This window comes from Pristiophorus japonicus, chromosome 1, assembly GCF_044704955.1.
Source record: "Pristiophorus japonicus isolate sPriJap1 chromosome 1, sPriJap1.hap1, whole genome shotgun sequence".
In the NCBI taxonomy this organism is placed as follows: Eukaryota; Metazoa; Chordata; class Chondrichthyes; family Pristiophoridae; genus Pristiophorus; species Pristiophorus japonicus.
In genome coordinates, this window is record NC_091977.1 from 410,375,548 (window position 1) to 410,393,156 (window position 17,609).

General features: G+C 41.8%; 1 protein-coding gene across 2 annotated transcripts in view; it reads left to right on the plus strand.

Annotated features, from left to right (window-relative positions):
• nsmaf (neutral sphingomyelinase (N-SMase) activation associated factor) overlaps window positions 1-17,272 on the plus strand; it is a 127,290-nt gene extending 110,018 nt beyond the window's left edge. For both annotated transcript variants that reach the window (XM_070891963.1, XM_070891955.1), the window contains 3 exons: window positions 5,295-5,397; window positions 5,547-5,656; window positions 14,884-17,272. In XM_070891963.1, the coding sequence (XP_070748064.1) occupies window positions 5,295-5,397; window positions 5,547-5,656; window positions 14,884-14,978 (308 nt within the window). In that variant the 3' untranslated portion in view covers window positions 14,979-17,272. The remainder of the gene's footprint in view (window positions 1-5,294; window positions 5,398-5,546; window positions 5,657-14,883) is intronic.
• The last annotated feature ends 337 nt before the right edge of the window (window positions 17,273-17,609 follow it).

Consider the following 17,609-nt stretch of genomic DNA (forward strand, 5'->3'; position numbering starts at 1 on the left):
GAGTAGACCGTTCGGTCCTTCGAGCCTGCTCCGCCATTCAATAAGATTATGGCTGATATTCTACTTCAACTCTACCTTCCTGCAGTATCCCCATATCCCTTGATTCCCTTAGTATCCAAAAATCTGAATATACTCTATGACTGAGCATCCACCGCCTCTGGGGTAGAGAATTCCAAATTCACAATCCTTTGAAATGGACATTTCTGCCCATCTCAGTCCTAAATAGTGGATCCCCTATTCTGAGACACTAACGTCTAGTTTTAGACTCTCCAGTCAGGGGAAACATCCTCCCAGCATCTACCCTGTCAAGCCTCTTATGAATTTTATACATTCCAATGAACTCACCTCTCATTCTTCTAAACTCTTGGGAATATAGGCCTAGTCCAATCAATCTCTCCTCATAGGACGTACAGGTACAGAAAATAATCAATAATCAAAAAGGCTAATGGGATGCTGGCCTTTATATCTAGAGGACCAGAATACAAGGGGGTAGAAGTTATGCTGCAGCTATATAAAACCCTGGTTAGACCACACCTGGAGTACTGAGAGCAATTCTCGGCACCACACCTTAGGAAGGATATATTGTCCTTGGAGGGAGTGCAGCGTAGGTTTACCAGAATGATACCCGGACTTAAGTTACAAGGAGATATTACCCAAATTAGGGTTGTATTCCCTGGAATTTAGATGATTAAGGGGTAATCTGATTGAAGTTTTCAGTATATTAAGGGGAACAGATAGGGTAGATAGAAACTATTTCCACTGTTTGACTGTGAGGTAATGCGCTTTGGGAGGTCTAATAAGGAAAGGGTATGCACATTAAGGGATAAGCCACTTAATAGTGTAGATGAACAAAGGGACCTTGGAGTGCTTATCCACAGATCCCTGAAAGTAGCAGGCCAGATGGATAAGGTGGTTAAGAAGGCATACGGAATGCTTGCCTTTATTGGCCGAAGCATAGAATATAAGAGCAGGGAGGTTACGCTTAAATTGTATAATACTCTGGTTCGGCCACAGCTGGAATACTGCGTGCAGTTCTGTTCGTCGTATTATAGGAAGGACGTGATTGCACTGGAGAGGGTGCAGAGGAGATTTACTAGGATGCTGTCTGGAATGGAGACTCTTAGTTATGAGGACAGATTGGATAGGCTGGGTTTGTTCTCATTGGAACAGAAGAGGTTGAGAGGAGACCTCATTGAGGTGTACAAAATATTGAGGGGCCTGGACATAGTGGATAGAGGGGTCTATTACGAGGGGGCATAGTTTTAAGGTGGTTGGTGGAAGGTTTAGAGGTGATTTGAATGGGGGCTTCTTTACGCAGAGGGTTGTGGGGATCTGGAACTCTGCCTGGAAGGATGGTGGATGCAGAAACCCTCACCGCATTTAAAAGATGGTTGGATGGGCACTAAGTGCCGTAACCTGCAGGGTTACAGACTTAGAGCTGGTAATTGGGATTAGACTGGATAACCTCTTGTTGGCCGGCGCAGATATAATGGTAAGTACTGCAGGGAATTGAATACGGCCAGGGTGATCTCCTGGACTAGTTTTGATCGCCTGGATGGGTCGAAGAGGAATTTTCCCAGATTTTCTTTCCTAAATTGGCTTGAGTTTTTATCTGGTTTTTGCCTCTCCCGGGAGATCACATGGCTCCGGTTGGGGTAGAGTGTAGAATGTTTCCGTGTAAGCGGTGTCGCAGTTGTGTGGAGCGGACTGATTGGGCTGGGTGCTCTTTACCTATCCGCCATTATTCATTGTTCATAGGTTTATATGTAACCTTCAGGGCTGCTGACCAAAGGTCGTGCGGCTCTTTGTCGGCCGGCGCGGGGACGATGGGCTGAAATGGCCTCATTCTGCGCTGTAAATTTCTATGTTTGGGGATTCAAGGACTAGGGTGCATAGTCTAAAAATTAAAGCCAGACCTTTCAGGAGTAAAATTAAGAAACACTTTTACAGACAAAAGGTGGTAGAAGTTGGAACTCTCTTCCGCAAACGACAATTGATGTTAGATCAATTGTTAATTTTAAGTTGGAAATTGATAGCTTTCTGTTAACCAAAGGTATTAAGGGATATGGACCAAAGGCAGATAAATGGAGTTAGGTCGCAGATCTAATTGAATGATGGAACAGGCTTGAAGGGCTGAATGGCCTACTCCTGTTCGTATGACAATCCCCATTCCAGGAGTCAGTCTAGTGAACCTTCGTTGCACTCCCTCTAAGGGAAGTATAATGTTCTTTAGGTAAGGAGACCAAAACTGTACATAATACTCCAGCTGTGGTTTACCAAGGCCCTATATAATTACAGTAAGACTTCTTTACTCTTACAGTCCAATCCTTTTGTAATAAAGGCTAACATATCATTTGCTTTTCTAATTGCTTGCTGTAATCTTAACTTTGTGATTCGTGTACAAGAACACCCAGATCCCTTTGAATACCAACATTTCCCAATCTTTCACCATTTAAAAAGAAACGTTCTGCTTTTCTATTTTTCCTACCAAAGTGGATAACTTCACATTTCTCCATCGTATTCCATCTGCCACCTTATTGCCCACTCACTTAAACCTGTCTATATCCCTTTGCACTGTCTTTGCATCCTCCTCACAACTCATTTTGCCACTTTTTATCGTCAGCAAACTTGGCTACATTGCACTCGGTCCCCACATCCAAATCATTGATACAGATTGTAAATAGCTGAGGCTCAAGCACTGATCCTCGCTATCCCCTACTTGTTACAGTCTGCCAATCTGAAAATGACCCGTTTATTCCTACTCTCTGTTTTCTGTCTATTAACCAATCCTTAATCCATGCCAATATATTGTCCCCAATCCCATGAGCCCTAATTTTGTGTAATAACCGCTTGTGTGGCATCTTATCAAGTGCTTTTTGAAAATCCAAGTACACTACATCCACTGGTTCTTCCTTGTCCTACCCCGCTAGTTACAACCTCAAAAAGCACTAACTGATTTGTCAAAAACTATTTCAATTTCAGAAATCCATGTTGGCTGTCCAGTCATATTATGACTTTCTAAGTTCTCTGCTACCATGTCGATAATAGTTTCCAGCATTTAGCCTGCCACTGATGTCAGGCTAACTTGTCTATAATTCCCTGTTTTCTCTCTCCCTCCTTTCTTGAATAGCGGTGTTATATTTGCCACCTTCCAATCTGTGGGATCTGTTCTAGAATCTAGGGTATTCTGGAGGATCCAAACCATACATCCACTGTTTATAGCCACCTCTTTTAAAACTCTGGGATGTAGGTCATCACGTCCAGGAGATTTTCCACTTTTAGTCCTATTAATTTCTTTACTAATACTAATTTCTCTACTAATACTAATTTCTCTAATCACTAGACCCTTGGTTCCTCACTATATTTGGAATGTTTTTTGTGTCATCTTCTGTGAAGACAGATACAAAGTATTTGTTTAATGTCTCCACCATTTCCTAATTCCCCATTATAATTTATCCTGCCTATAAGAGACCCATGTTTACTTTTGCTAATCTCTTCCTTTCTACATACCGAGAGAAGCTTTTTAAATCCTTTGCTATATCTCTTGCTAGTTTACACTCATTCTATTTTCTCGCTCTTTCAATTTCTTGGTCATCCTTGGCTAAATTCTAACATCCTTTCAATCCTTAGCCTTACTATTTTTGGCAACATTATCAGCCTCTTCCTTTAATCTAATACTATCTTTGGTAAACAGTAACTAGTGGGGTGCCGCAGGGATCGGTGCCGGGTCCTCAACTATTTACAATCTATATTAATGATTTGGATGAAAGAACCGAGTGTAATGTAGCCAAGTTTGCTGATGATACAAAGATGGGTGGGAAAGCAAATTGTGAGGAGGACACACAAAATCTGCAAAGGGATGTAGACAGGCTAAGTGAGTGGGCAAAAATTTGGCCGATGGAGTATAATGTGGGAAACTGTGAGGTTATCCACTTTGGCAGAAATAATAGAAAAGCAAATTATAATTTAAATGGAGAAAAGTTGCAAAGTGCTGCAGTACAGAGAGACCTGGGGGTCCTTGTGCATGAAACACAAAGTTAGTATGCAGGTACAGCAAGTAATCAGGAAGGCAAATGGAATGTTGTCCTTTATTGCAAGGGGATAGAGTATAAAAGCAGAGAAGTCCTGCTACAACTGTACAGGGTATTGGTAAGGCCACACCTGGAGTACTGCGTACAGTTTTGGTCTCCATATTTAAGGAAGGATATACTTGCATTGGAGGCTGTTCAGAGAAAGTTCACTAGGTTGCTTCGGGAGATGAGGGGGTTGACTTATGAGGATAGGTTGGGCCTATACACATTGGAGTTCAGAAGAATGAGAGGTGATCTTATTGAAACTTAAAAGATAATGAGGGGGGGTCGACAAGGTGGATGCAGAGAGGATATTTCCACTCATAGGGGAAAACTAAAACTAGGGGACATAGTCTTAGAATAAGGAGCCGCCCATTTAAAACTGAGATGAGGAGGAATTTCTTCTCCCAGAGGGTGTAAATCTATGGAATTATCTGCCCCAGAGAGCTGTGGAGGCTGGATCATTGAATATATTTAAGGTGGAGATAGACAGATCTTTGAGCGATAAGGGAATAAAGGGTTATGGGGAGTGGGCAGAGAAGTGGAGCTGAGCCCATGATCAGATCAGCCATGATCTTATTGAATGGCGGAGTAGGCTCGAGGGGCCAAATGACCGATTCCTGCTCCTATTTCTTACGTTCTTATGTTTTTTAACTTATCTTTTTAGCCACAGTTGTACCAATTTTCCCATGGATTTTTTATTCCTTAAGGGAATATATATTCATTGTGAATTTTGAATTGTTTCTTTAAATGTTTGCCATTGCTTATCTGCCATCATATCTTTTAATCTAGTCTACCAATCTATGTTAGCCAGCTCACCCTTCATACCTACAAAGTTTGCTTTGTTCAGATTTAATACCCTAGTTTCTTACTTGATTAAATCACTCTCAAACTCAATATAAAATTCTATCATATCATGATTACTCTTCCCCAGAGGCTCTTTTACTGCAAGGTTAATGATTAACCCTGTCTCATTGCACAATACGAGATCTAAAATAGCCTGTTCCTTAATTGGTTCCTCAACATACTGATCTAGAAAACCATCTTGAATGCATTCCATTTGTTACCTGTATTTGATTACCACATTTTTAATAGTATGATTACGTTTTAAAAATGCAACTTGAGTTTATATTGATGTGATCAAAAACAGTTTTAAAGTTTAGTATACTGTCTAGCTCAATAAATTCTGATAAATGCCCAAACTTACGTATGACTTAATTGCAGATAGTCGACATGTTCTCAGTGCAGGAGAGGACTGTTGTCTTAAAGTTATTGATGTACAGACAGGGATGTTGATCTCCTCTTTGCCCACAGATCAGCAGCAAAGGTAAAAACTGTTACAGTAACAGAACATGTATAAAAAAATAATATTCTGTTATAGACAGAATAAGGCAATATGATTTCTAAATTGAAGATTATATGTTGCTATTATAATAAACAAGGGAGAGAAAATATGTAACAAAGTTCTATTTACAGGTGTTTCTGCTGGGATGGAAACACTGTTCTTTCAGGCAGCCAGTCTGGTGAACTTTTAGTGTGGGATCTGATGGCAGCAAAAACTACTGAAAGAATTCTTGCACATTCAGGTATGACCTCGGAATTGTTTTTCCATATTTGCTTCGTGAAAATATATAACTTTTCCTTATTGTATAGCTTAGGATGATCTATTGTACTCTCTGAAGTCATGTAATCATTTTCATTACTACATTTCATAACTCCTCCCTCAGTGTCCAGTTTTTTTTCTTCTATAATCTGCATCAGGGTCTTTATTTAAAAAAAATATTCAGAAAGGCCTTTGCATGAGAATTAAACAATTGAAAAAGCCTCAATATCCAAGATGTTTCAGTGTCACAAGTTATATATATTTTTTAATTCTGTTGTAGGATTTATCATGGCAAAGTTACTGGAATATAATGGGAATAGCTCCAAATAAATTCCCAGCCTTTGAAATTGGGCACAGTCCAAATCTAAATAAAACACCAACATCATTCTGGGTCAAAGATTCATCTAACATGGGAAGCTATCATAGTTGGTTGTGGAATTAGTTTTCTTTCAAGGGCACCAGTCAAGACCAGGTCTGTATATATTTGTATGTCTGAAGAGAAACATTAGAATACTCCATGATCTAGCAGTCTTACAACTCTTAACCATAGCATCTCTGTCATTAGATGCTGAGAAAATTATGTAGGTGAGAATATCTGCTCTGAAGTCCTTCAAGGAAAAGGTGTTATCTTAGAATATTACTAATGCTGATTTGACTGGAGGTTCAATTTGGAAGGTGTGTGCCAGCCACTGGTTTGGGGGCAGCATTTGTATATCTGATACTTGTGACTCCAAACAGGGTGTCCTGTTCTTGAGCACCAATTGAAGTTGTTCAGACTCCTTTTTCAGAGTTGAGGCAGGGGCGGAGATGGGCGATGTTAAGGAGGTGGAAATAGGCGGTCTTTGTTATGCTGCGGATATGTGTTCGGAAGCTCCTTTCAGGGTCAAATATGACACCAAGGTTGTGAACACTATGGTTCACCCTCAGAGAGATGTTAGCGAGAGGGATAAAGTCAGTGGCTAGGGAACGGATTTGTGGTAGGGACCAAAAACAGTGGCTTCGCTCTTCCCAATATTTAATTGGAGAAAATTTCTGCTCATCCAGTACTGGATGTCGGATAAGCAGTCTTACAATTTAGAGACCGAGAGGGGCCGAGAGAAGTGGTGGTGAGGTGAGAGCTGGGTGTCATCATCGTATGGAAACTGATGCTGTGTTTTCAGTTGATGTCGCCAAGGGGCAACATGTAGATAAGAAAGAGGAGTGGGCGAAGGAAAGATACTTGGGAGACACCAGAGGTAACGATGCAGGAGCATTACTATTATTCTCAACATTATATGCCTGTTCTTTGAATCTAATATCCTTAACTTTTTTAGTTAGCCACGGATGGATCACTTTTCCCGTGAAATTTTTATTTCAATGGAATCTATATTCATTGAGAATTTTAGACTCTTTAAATGTTTGCCATTGTTTATCTACTGTCATATCATTTAATCTAATTTCCCAACCTACCTTAACGAACTCGCCCCTCATACCTGGAAGTTTGGGAGGTGCTCCAGAAGAAGCCTTGGCAAGTTGCTGGAGGGAATCTTGTAGATGGTAGATGGTGCACACTGCAGCCACGGTGTGCCGGTGATGGAGGGAGTGAATGTTTAAGGTGGTGGATGGGCTGCTTTGTCCTGGATGGTGTCGAGCTTCTTGAGTGTTGTTGAAGCTGCACTCATCCAGGCAAGTGGAGAGTATTCCACCACACTCCTGACTTGTGCCTTGTAGATTGTGAGGAAAGGCTTCGGGGAGTCAGGAGGTAAGACAGTTGCCACAGAATACCCAGCCTCTGACCTCTTGTTGCCACAGTATTTATGTGACTGGTCCAATTAAGTTTCTGGTCAATGGCTCAAGATGCTGATGGTGCAAGATTCGGCGATGGTAATGCCGTTGAATGTCGAGGGAAGATAGTTAGACTCTTGCTTGATGGAAATAGTCATTGCCTGGGACTTGTGTTGCACGAATGTTACTTGCCACTTATCAGCCCAAGCCTGAATGTCATCAAGGTCTTGCTGCATATGGGCATGGACTGCTTCATTATCTGAGTAGTTACAAATGGAACTGAACACTGTGCAATCATCAGTGAACATCCTCATTTGACTGTATGATGGAGGGACGGTCATTGATGAAGCAGCTGAAGATGTTCGGGCCTCGAACATTGTCCCGAGGAACTCCTGCAGGGATGTCCTGGGGATGAGATGATTGACCTCCAACAACCACAACCATCTTCCTTTGTGCTTGGTATGACTCCAGTGAAGAGCTTTTCCCCCGATTCCCATAGACTTCAATTTTACTAGGGCTCCTCGATGCCACACTTGGTCAAATGCTGCCTTGATGTCACTCACCTCTGGAATTCAGCTCTTTTGTCCATATTTGAACGAAGGCTGTAATGAGGTCTGGAGCTGAGTGGTCCTGGCGGAACCCAAACAGAACATCAGTGAGCAGGTTATCGGTGAGTAAGTGCCGCTTGATAGCACTGTAGATGACACCTTCCATCACTTTGCTGATGATTGAGAGTAGATTGATAGGGTGGTAATTGGCCGGATTGGATTTGTCCTGTTTTTTTGTGGACAGGACATACCTGGGCAGTTTTACACATTACAAAAGCAAAATACAGCGGGATGTTGGAATCTGGAATAAAAACAGAAAATACTGGAAATCTCAGTGGGTCAGGCAGCATCTGTGGAGAGAAAGCAGAGTTAATATTTCAAGTTGCACATTGACAGTCATTTTCCAACATTCCATTGACTCTGGATCAGTTCCTATGGAGTGGAGGGTAGCCAATGTAACCCCACTTTTTAAAAAAGGAGGGAGAGAGAAAACAGGGAATTATAGACCGGTCAGCCTGACCTCAGTAGTGGGTAAAATGATGGAATCAATTATTAAGGATGTCATAGCAGTGCATCTGGAAAATGGTGACATGATAGGTCCAAGTCAGCATGGATTTGTGAAAGGGAAATCATGCTTGACAAATCTTCTGGAATTTTTTGAGGATGTTTCCAGTAAAGTGGACAAAGGAGAACCAGTTGATGTGGTATATTTGGACTTTCAGAAGGCTTTCGACAAGGTCCCACACAAGAGATTAATGTGCAAAGTTAAAGCACATGGGATTGGGGGTAGTGTGCTGACGTGGATTGAGAACTGGTTGTCAGACAGGAAGCAAAGAGTAGGAGTAAACGGGTACTTTTCAGAATGGCAGGCAGTGACTAATGGAGTGCCGCAAGGTTCTGTGCTGGGGCCCCAGCTGTTTACATTGTACATTAATGATTTAGACGAGGGGATTAAATGCAGTATCTCCAAATTTGCGGATGATACTAAGTTGGGTGGCAGTGTGAGCTGCGAGGAGGATGCTATTAGGCTGCAGAGTGACTTGGATAGGTTAGGTGAGTGGGCAAATGCATGGCAGATGAAGTATAATGTGGATAAATGTGAGGTTATCCACTTTGGTGGTAAAAACAGAGAGACAGACTATTATCTGAATGGTGACAGATTAGGAAAAGGGAAGGTGCAACGAGACCTGGGTGTCATGGTACATCAGTCATTGAAGGTTGGCATGCAGGTACAGCAGGCGGTTAAGAAAGCAAATGGCATGTTGGCCTTCATAGCGAGGGGATTTGAATACAGGGGCAGGGAGGTGTTGCTACAGTTGTACAGGGCCTTGGTGAGGCCACACCTGGAGTATTGTGTACAGTTTTGGTCTCCTAACTTGAGGAAGGACATTCTTGCTATTGAGGGAGTGCAGCGAAGGTTCACCAGACTGATTCCCGGGATGGCGGGACTGACCTATGAAGAAAGATTGGATCAACTGGGCTTGTATTCACTGGAGTTCAGAAGAATGAGAGGGGACCTCATAGAAACGTTTAAAATTCTGATGGGTTTAGACAGGTTAGATGCAGAAAGAATGTTCCCAATGTTGGGGAAGTCCAGAACCAGGGGTCACAGTCTGAGGATAAGGGGTAAGCCATTTAGGACCGAGATGAGGAGAAACTTCTTCACCCAGAGAGTGGTGAACCTGTGGAATTCTCTACCACAGAAAGTAGTTGAGGCCAATTCACTAAATATATTCAAAAGGGAGTTAGATGAAGTCCTTACTACTCGGGGGATCAAGGGTTATGGCGAGAAAGCAGGAAGGGGGTACTGAAGTTTCATGTTCAGCCATGAACTCATTGAATGGCGGTGCAGGCTAGAAGGGCTGAATGGCCTGCTCCTGCACCTATTTTCTATGTTTCTATGTTTCAATGAGCCTTCGTCAGAACAGAAGAGTGTTTGGAAAGAACATATTCTTAACGAGCACTGAAAGGGGGAGGGAAGTAAGAACAAAAGGGAAAGTCTGTGAAAGGGTGGAAAGCAGGAGAGATTAGAGAGGCAAAAGGGATGATGGGCCAAATTGAAATGGTAATGCCAGGAGTTAGAAAAACATTAGTCATCATCATCATCATCATCATCATCATCATCATCATCATCATCATAGGCAGTCCCTCGGAATCGAGGAGGACTTGCTTCCACTCTTTAAAATGAGTTCTTGGGCGGCTGAACACTCCAATACGAGAACCACAGACTTTTGTCACAGGTGGAGCAGATAGTCGTTGAGGGAAGGGGTGGGTGGGACTGGTTTGCCGCACGCTCTTTCTGCTGCCTGCGCTTGATTTCTGCATGCTCTCGGCAATGAGACACGAGGTGCTCAGCGCCCTCCCGGATGCACTTCCTCCACTTGGGGCGGTCTTTGGCCAGGGACTCCCAGATGTCAGTGGAGATGTCGCACTTTCTCAGGGAGGCTTTGAGGGTGTCCTTGTAACATTTCCTCTGCCCACCTTTGGCTCGTTTGCCGTGAAGGAGTTCCGAGTAGAGCGCTTGCTTTGAGAGTCTTGTGTCAGGCATGCGAACAATGCAGCCTGCCCAGCGGAGCTGATCAAGTGTGGTCAGTGCTTCAATGCTGGGGATGTTGGCCTGGCCAAGGACGCTAATGTTGGTGCATCTGTCCTCCCAGGGGATTTGTAGGATCTTGCGAAGACATCGTTGGTGGTATCTCTCCAGCGACTTGAAGTATCTGCTGTACATGGTCCATGTCTCTGAGCCATACAGGAGGACGAGTATTACTATAGCCCTGTAGACCATGAGCTTGGTGGCAGTTTTGAGGGACTGATCTTCAAACATTCTTTTCCTCAGGCGGCCGAAGGCTGCACTGGCACACTGGAGGCTGTGTTGAATCTCGTCGTCAATGCCGATAAGAGGCTGCCGAGGTATGGGAAATGGTCCACGTTGTCCAGGGCTGCGCCGTGGATCTTGATGACTGGGGTGGGTAATGCTGTGCGGTGAGGACAGGCTGGTGGAGGACCTTCGTCTTACGGATGTTTAGCGTAAGGACTATGCTTTCATACGCCTCAGAAAATACGTCTACTATGTCATAGAAACATAGAAAATAGGTGCAGGAGTAGGCCATTCGGCCCTTCTAGCCTGCACCGCCATTCAATGAGTTCATGGCTGAACATTCAACTTCAGTACCCCATTCCTGCTTTCTCGCCATACCCCTTGATCCCCCTAGCAGTAAGGACCTCATCTATCTCCTTTTTGAATATATTTAGTGAATTGGCCTCAACAACTTTCTGTGGTAGAGAATTCCACAGGTTCACCACTCTCTGGGTGAAGAAGTTCCTCCGCATCTCGGTCCTAAATGGCTTACCCCTTATCCTTAGACTGTGACCCCTGGTTCTGGACTTCCCCAACATTGGGAACATTCTGGAGTTCAGCTTCTATGTGCACAGATGCAGGTGTCGTCCGCGTACTGTAGCTCGACGACAGAGGTTGGGGTGGTCTTGGACCTGGCCTGGAGGTTGAACAGGTTCCCACTGGTTCTGTAGTTTAGTTCCACTCCAGCAGGGAGCTTGTTGACTGTGAGATGGAGCATGGCAGCGAGGAAGATTGAGAAGAGAACATTAGTCAAGATAGGGTATGAATGGCAGAATAATGATCAGCTGCCATTGGAGACAAGGAGGAAAAAAAGAGTGGAACATTCTTTGTTGCAGTCCTACTCTGGTCCCCTCCCTCACCTCTTTTTCCAGTACATTGATGACTGTATGGGTGCCGTTTCCTGCTCTCGCCCTGAACTTGAAAATGTCATTCATTTTGCATCCAATTTCCACCCTTCCCTCACCTTTACCTGGTCCATCTCCGACTCTTCCGTTCTGCGTGTCTTTTCGAAACATCAAGTGCCCCGGAATATTTAGATCCCAACCCTGGTCACCTAATGGCTGTAGTGGCTATTGGATCAAAGCTATTTATTTCTGTTCCACTAATTTAACTATCTTCTTATGAAAGCTTCGTGCATTCAGTTAATGAGATTTTAATTTAATTTTTTTACCATTATTCCCTGCTTTCACCTTGTTTACTGATGCTCTATTACCATAACACTCTGTCCCTTCCTGTCACACTCTGCTTATCTTTACCCAGCTCGCTACACTGCTCCATTGCATTGACTTTTTTTAGATTTCTAAATTACCCTTCATCTGACCCTTCCTCACCGCCCCCCCCCCCCCCCCCCCCTTTTTAGTTTAAAGCCCTATCTATAGCCCTAGTTATTCAATTCACCAGGACATTGGTCCCAGTCCGGTTTAAGTGGAGCCTGTTCCAGTGGCACAGCTCCCTTCCTCCCACACCACTTTTTAAGCCAGACATTTAACTCTATGATCTGCTTGTCCCTATGCCAATTGCATGTGGCTCAGGTAACAATCCAGAGATTATTACCTTTGACATTCTGCGTTTTCATTTGGACCCCAGCTCCTCAAACTCTCTCAGCAGAACCTCATTCCTAGTTCTACCTATGTCATTGTTTCCTATGTGGGCCACGACAACTGAATGCTCCCACTCTGGATTCTTCTCCAGTCGCAAGGAGATATCCTTAACCCTGGCAGTGGACAAGCAACACAGACTTCGGAACTCCCGACTGCGGCTGCAGTAAACGATATCTACCTCTATACTGTCCCCTACCACTACAACATTCCGTTTCACTCCCGTGAATGGACTCCTGTTCCATAGTGCCATGGTCAGTTGGCTCATTCACCCTGCAGGCTCTGTCCTCATCCGCACAGGCAACAAGAACCTCATAGCTGTTGGATAAGGTCAAAGGCCGAGGCTCTTCCAGCACTGCACCTGGGGTCCCTTACCTGCCTGATTCCCAATCACACCCTCGTGTCCCTGACCAGACCTGTACCACTACCTAATCTAAGGGTTGTGACTGCCTCCTGGATCAAATTGTCCAGGTAACACTCTTTCTCTCCCCCCCCCCCCCCCCCCCCCCCGCAGTGTCTGCACCTCTGACTCCAGCTCAACAAGTCTGAGCTGAATTTCATCCCGAAGCAGGCACTGTGGTCATTCGGGATCGCAATGCTCTCCACAAGCTCCCACCTACTGCTGTTGCGGCACAACACCTGCACTGCTATTCCTATATAAATCTTGTTTTATTTATTTAATTATTTGAGTTTATGCATTTAATTAACTTTGCTTATAGTTTCATTTTTTTTTTTACTAATTACTTGATCTAGTTTAAGTTATAGGTAGATTAAATTAAATATTTATTTGTAACACACAAGTATTGGAGGCAAAAAGCTGCACCTCCTTCTCCCTCTGCTCCAAATTCCCAACTTTAATACTCTGTTTAGAAGCACTCCATTTAAAACCACTCTGTGCAGAACTCTCAAATCCCTCCACTCTTTCCTCTCACCTCTAATAAGAAGTGTGAGGAACTCATGGATGACTGTCACCAAGAGAGACCATTTTTTCAGCTGCTTCCCTCCTTTCCCTTTTCCACCAAGCCAAACCTCGCCCCTGGATCCTCCATGTTATCCTGAAATTCATCTAATTTTAGTTTCTTCTTCATCTCTACACATGTCCGCTCAAAGATCATCTTATCCATGAAACACACGTCATACTCTCCAACCCCACTTCTCTCTCTTCAGATACCGTCCGACGTCCTCGTAGCAACAAATAAAGATGCCTTCTACAAATGGTTCTAGCCAAGAGGAACGGTCCTATATTTTTTTTCTCCTCCACTTCCCTCCTGAAGATGTTGCTTTCTTGCTGGGGTATGATTGCACAGGCACTGATCCCTCTCTGGTACCTTGGCTATTAATCATGTGTACATCTTATCAGTAGGTTGTGATATGGGGGAAGTTCCAATATGTTGTGTCTCATAAATCAAACACGACACAGATCCAGTGGATTCAACAAGATGTGGCACACATGGCATATTACCCAAGTTATGCAGTCAAATCCACTCATTGTGTAAATGTTATAAAACAAGATCATTGTTTTTGCTCCATAAGTTACCTAGTCCCTGGACAAAATATGAAGCCTGGAGTGTTTCATTAAGCTTTCGGCACCCATTAATTGCTTGTGGAGTGTTTCTTTGTCACCAGATTTAGTTACCAATGGTGCAGGATAAGATCATAATCTCCTTTGATCCCAATTTAATCCTGTACGAATGAATCAACCTTATCCTTGGCGAGTTGGATTGTATCCCAGTTATATTAATGAAAGCACAATGCGATTGTTTGTTGCAGTTTTGTTGCAACTTTTCAAATAGAAATCTCAGTTGGCCGGGCATCATTCAAGTCAGTGCTTCGACAGAATGCAGCCATATTAATATTGGAGTGTGAGCATAGTAAAATTTCATAGTGAAGTATCGGTTTAACTCTGAAAAACATGTTCACTTTGTGCAATTATTTTGAAAATAAGCTAATAAAATGTGATTTTTTTAAAACTTGGCTGTTTCATTTAGATCTGTCTGAAATTTATTTCATTTAACTGCTGCATAACACCTATGGATATTGTAAATTACATAAGATTACTTAGGATTACAAAGGATATACAGCGTGGAAACAGGCCGTTCAGCCCAACCAGTCCATGCTGGCATTTATGCTCCACTCGAGCCTCCTCCTGTCTTTCTTCATCTAACTCTATCAGCATAACCCTCTATTCCTTTCTCCCTCATATGCTTATCTAGCCTCCCCTTAAATGCATCGATACTATTCGTTTCAACCACCCCCTGTGGTAGCAAGTTCCACATTTTCACCACTCGCTGGGTAAAGAAGTTTCTTTTGAATTCCCTATTTGATTTCTTGGAGACTATCTTATATTAATGGCCTCACGATTTGCTCTTCCTCACAAAATTGGCAAAGGAATTCATTTTTTAAAATATCATTTAACATCATTGCTTTATTTTGTTTTTGTCAGGTGCTGTCACATGTATGTGGATGAATGAGCAATGCAGCAGCATAATAACAGGAGGAGAAGATAAACAGATTATTTTCTGGAAGCTGCAGTACTAAGTGCCTTTCTCTGAATTCCTTTGAGACTTCAGCTTCTAGCACCTTTTTTAAAAAAATAACATGAATCAAGAACTGTTTTAAAGTTGCATTGTCCACAATCTATACGTAGTCATTAAGACAGTAAGATTAATCTATTTCTACTCCCTGTGGAAATACTTCTCCATTCAATAAACCTTCCAAAGCTGAGAATTCAGCATCCTGGAAACATTTGGCCTGTGTCTTGATAGCTTGCGAGATCTTGCATTGGTCCTTTCCAATATGCTGTGCCACTGCAGCGCAGGAGCAAAGTATTTTTGAGTGTTTCTGATATTGGAATAAATAGTAAAATATGGGGAAATAGAACTAATTTTACTTGGATTTGACCAAATTTTGTACTGTTAAAGTTATTTATTGCATTTTAGTTGCTATATAGTCAAGTGTTCTGCATCAAGTATAAGATATTAATATGCATTTATCATATGTTTGTGATCATCTAGTATTAAGAATGTGTGTGTCTGGTCAACTGGATTGAGTTAAGATTACTCATGAAGTAGCATAATCTGTTTTTGAAGAATTCTGAACCTGCGCTGAGCTAAGGTTTTGCTTTCATTAGTAATTCATTTTCAGTTCAGTGGACTGGAGCGCTTTCATGCCAGACCAAATTGCATGGCTGTGAAAACAGATGTACCTTCAGAATACACAAATGCTTTTATCTTCAGATAAATTGTGAAGTTTAAAAAATGTTCTGACACAGTTAATGTGAATATGGTTGGGAGTCCTCAATAGTTTTTTTTATTATGATTGTGCCTTGATACTCTTTAGTAGCTGTAAGAAATTACTTGAGGACATATGCATCTGTGATGGTTACTGAAGAAAAATTAAAGGTTACGTAAAGTATTTCAAGTAGTGTAGAAGGGAAAAACTTTGCCAATGAGTAAGTCCTCTGGGTAAATTATTTTGTGGAGGGATGCTGTGGTTACCGATGTTACTAAGTAAACTGTCATTCTGGGGACTATTCATCATAAAACAAAATTTACTGCATGTGGCATCAAAAGTATTTCTTGTCAACTAAAATTATACTAGTTAATCTTTTTTGTATCTTTGGAGTTATTGTAAAGAATAATTTTGGGATATGTGAGTAGTTTGGATGTTTTATGTACTCTAGTTCATCTACTAATGGATTATATATTCAAGATGACAGCAGATTTGCATTTATATTTTAGATTCTGTCTGCCCAACAACATTGCAAGGCACAAACTGTCACTGAAATTGGATATCTAATCACAAACATTAGAATGTCTCCTTCCCTGTTTCCTGAACATTATTTTGACACCATGTTGTGAAATCCAGGCCAACTATTGTTTTAACTAGTAAGAACCATTATACTGGAGGGTCTGTTACTACGCCCCCTCCCACTGTAGTTTTAGGCAGCCCTTGTCTCCTAATTGTCTAATTCCTTGTGGAATGTCAGTTAAATCTCGGCACGATTTGGCACAAATTAATATGAAAAATTATTTTAAAAGTTCTCCATAGGAAAAGGATATATTTGTTCATTGCAAGGATAATTATATGGTTTATTTGTGGTAAATATTAGGCCCTGTCTATCTGCTGAGCTACACCGGCTGTATGCATCCTGTCTTGTGAATCTTCCACACACCGTAAAGCCTGCAAGTGTATTTCTTGCTCAAGATGCGACGGTGCATTAAAACCGATTTTTATCTTGCTAGCATATTTGGTTTGAGAGCACCAAAATATTTGTGTGTGTAATACTCCAAGTTAAAGTTAGAAAGGTCACCACAGAGAAGGGAGAGTAAAATGAATATGGAAATGGGAAATTTTAAACGTGCACAAATGTTTTTCATGTTTTTGGAGATGCATAACTTGGAATGAATTTTTTTGGAGATGCATAACTTGGAATGAATAAGAAGTTTTTATTCTGTTCAAGGTTGTTTGTGGACATGCTTAGGTGTTTGTTATATCACATATTATTGTAAAGAGTAAAGAAAGTATCAGTGATAATTTAACAATATATATTGAATGCGTTTTGATTAAATTTGTATAATTTCATATTTCATTTTGTGCTGCAGTATTTGAAATTTCTCATTGGTGTGGGAGCATAGTTAAATTTGAAAATTGCAATATATTGCACGTATAAATCAATGACGTACACTTTTCCCAGTTAAAATTTTTTCTTAAATTTAAAAATTATATTAACCAAGTATTTCAGTTAAGGCTGTGCACTAGATGAAGCTGACCATAGCTAATGATATGGCCACCATACACATGAAAATAAACTGTATTCTGTTGCACCTCAAGGTATTCTGTGTTGTAGGTTTATTCTTCCAACTTGAATATAAGTAAATTTACTATTCTGCATTTTATGTAGCTAATTCACCGATCTGATAATGATCCCAAACTTGAAAACAATTCATGACCACAGGTTTAATCAGCATTCTGATAATTAAGTGGTGTGGTTGCTATGGCCGAGAAATTGGAATCTTTAGCGCAAACTGTTAAGGCCGGTTTTGAAGAAACAATGGCGGCCGCCTAGCTTCTGCCCACATACGGAACGCGTTGACAGGTATATTGAGCAGATCGGAAGCACTGCCGTTGGCTGCTTTTGCCGCAAGTATTTCAAAAGCATGACATCAA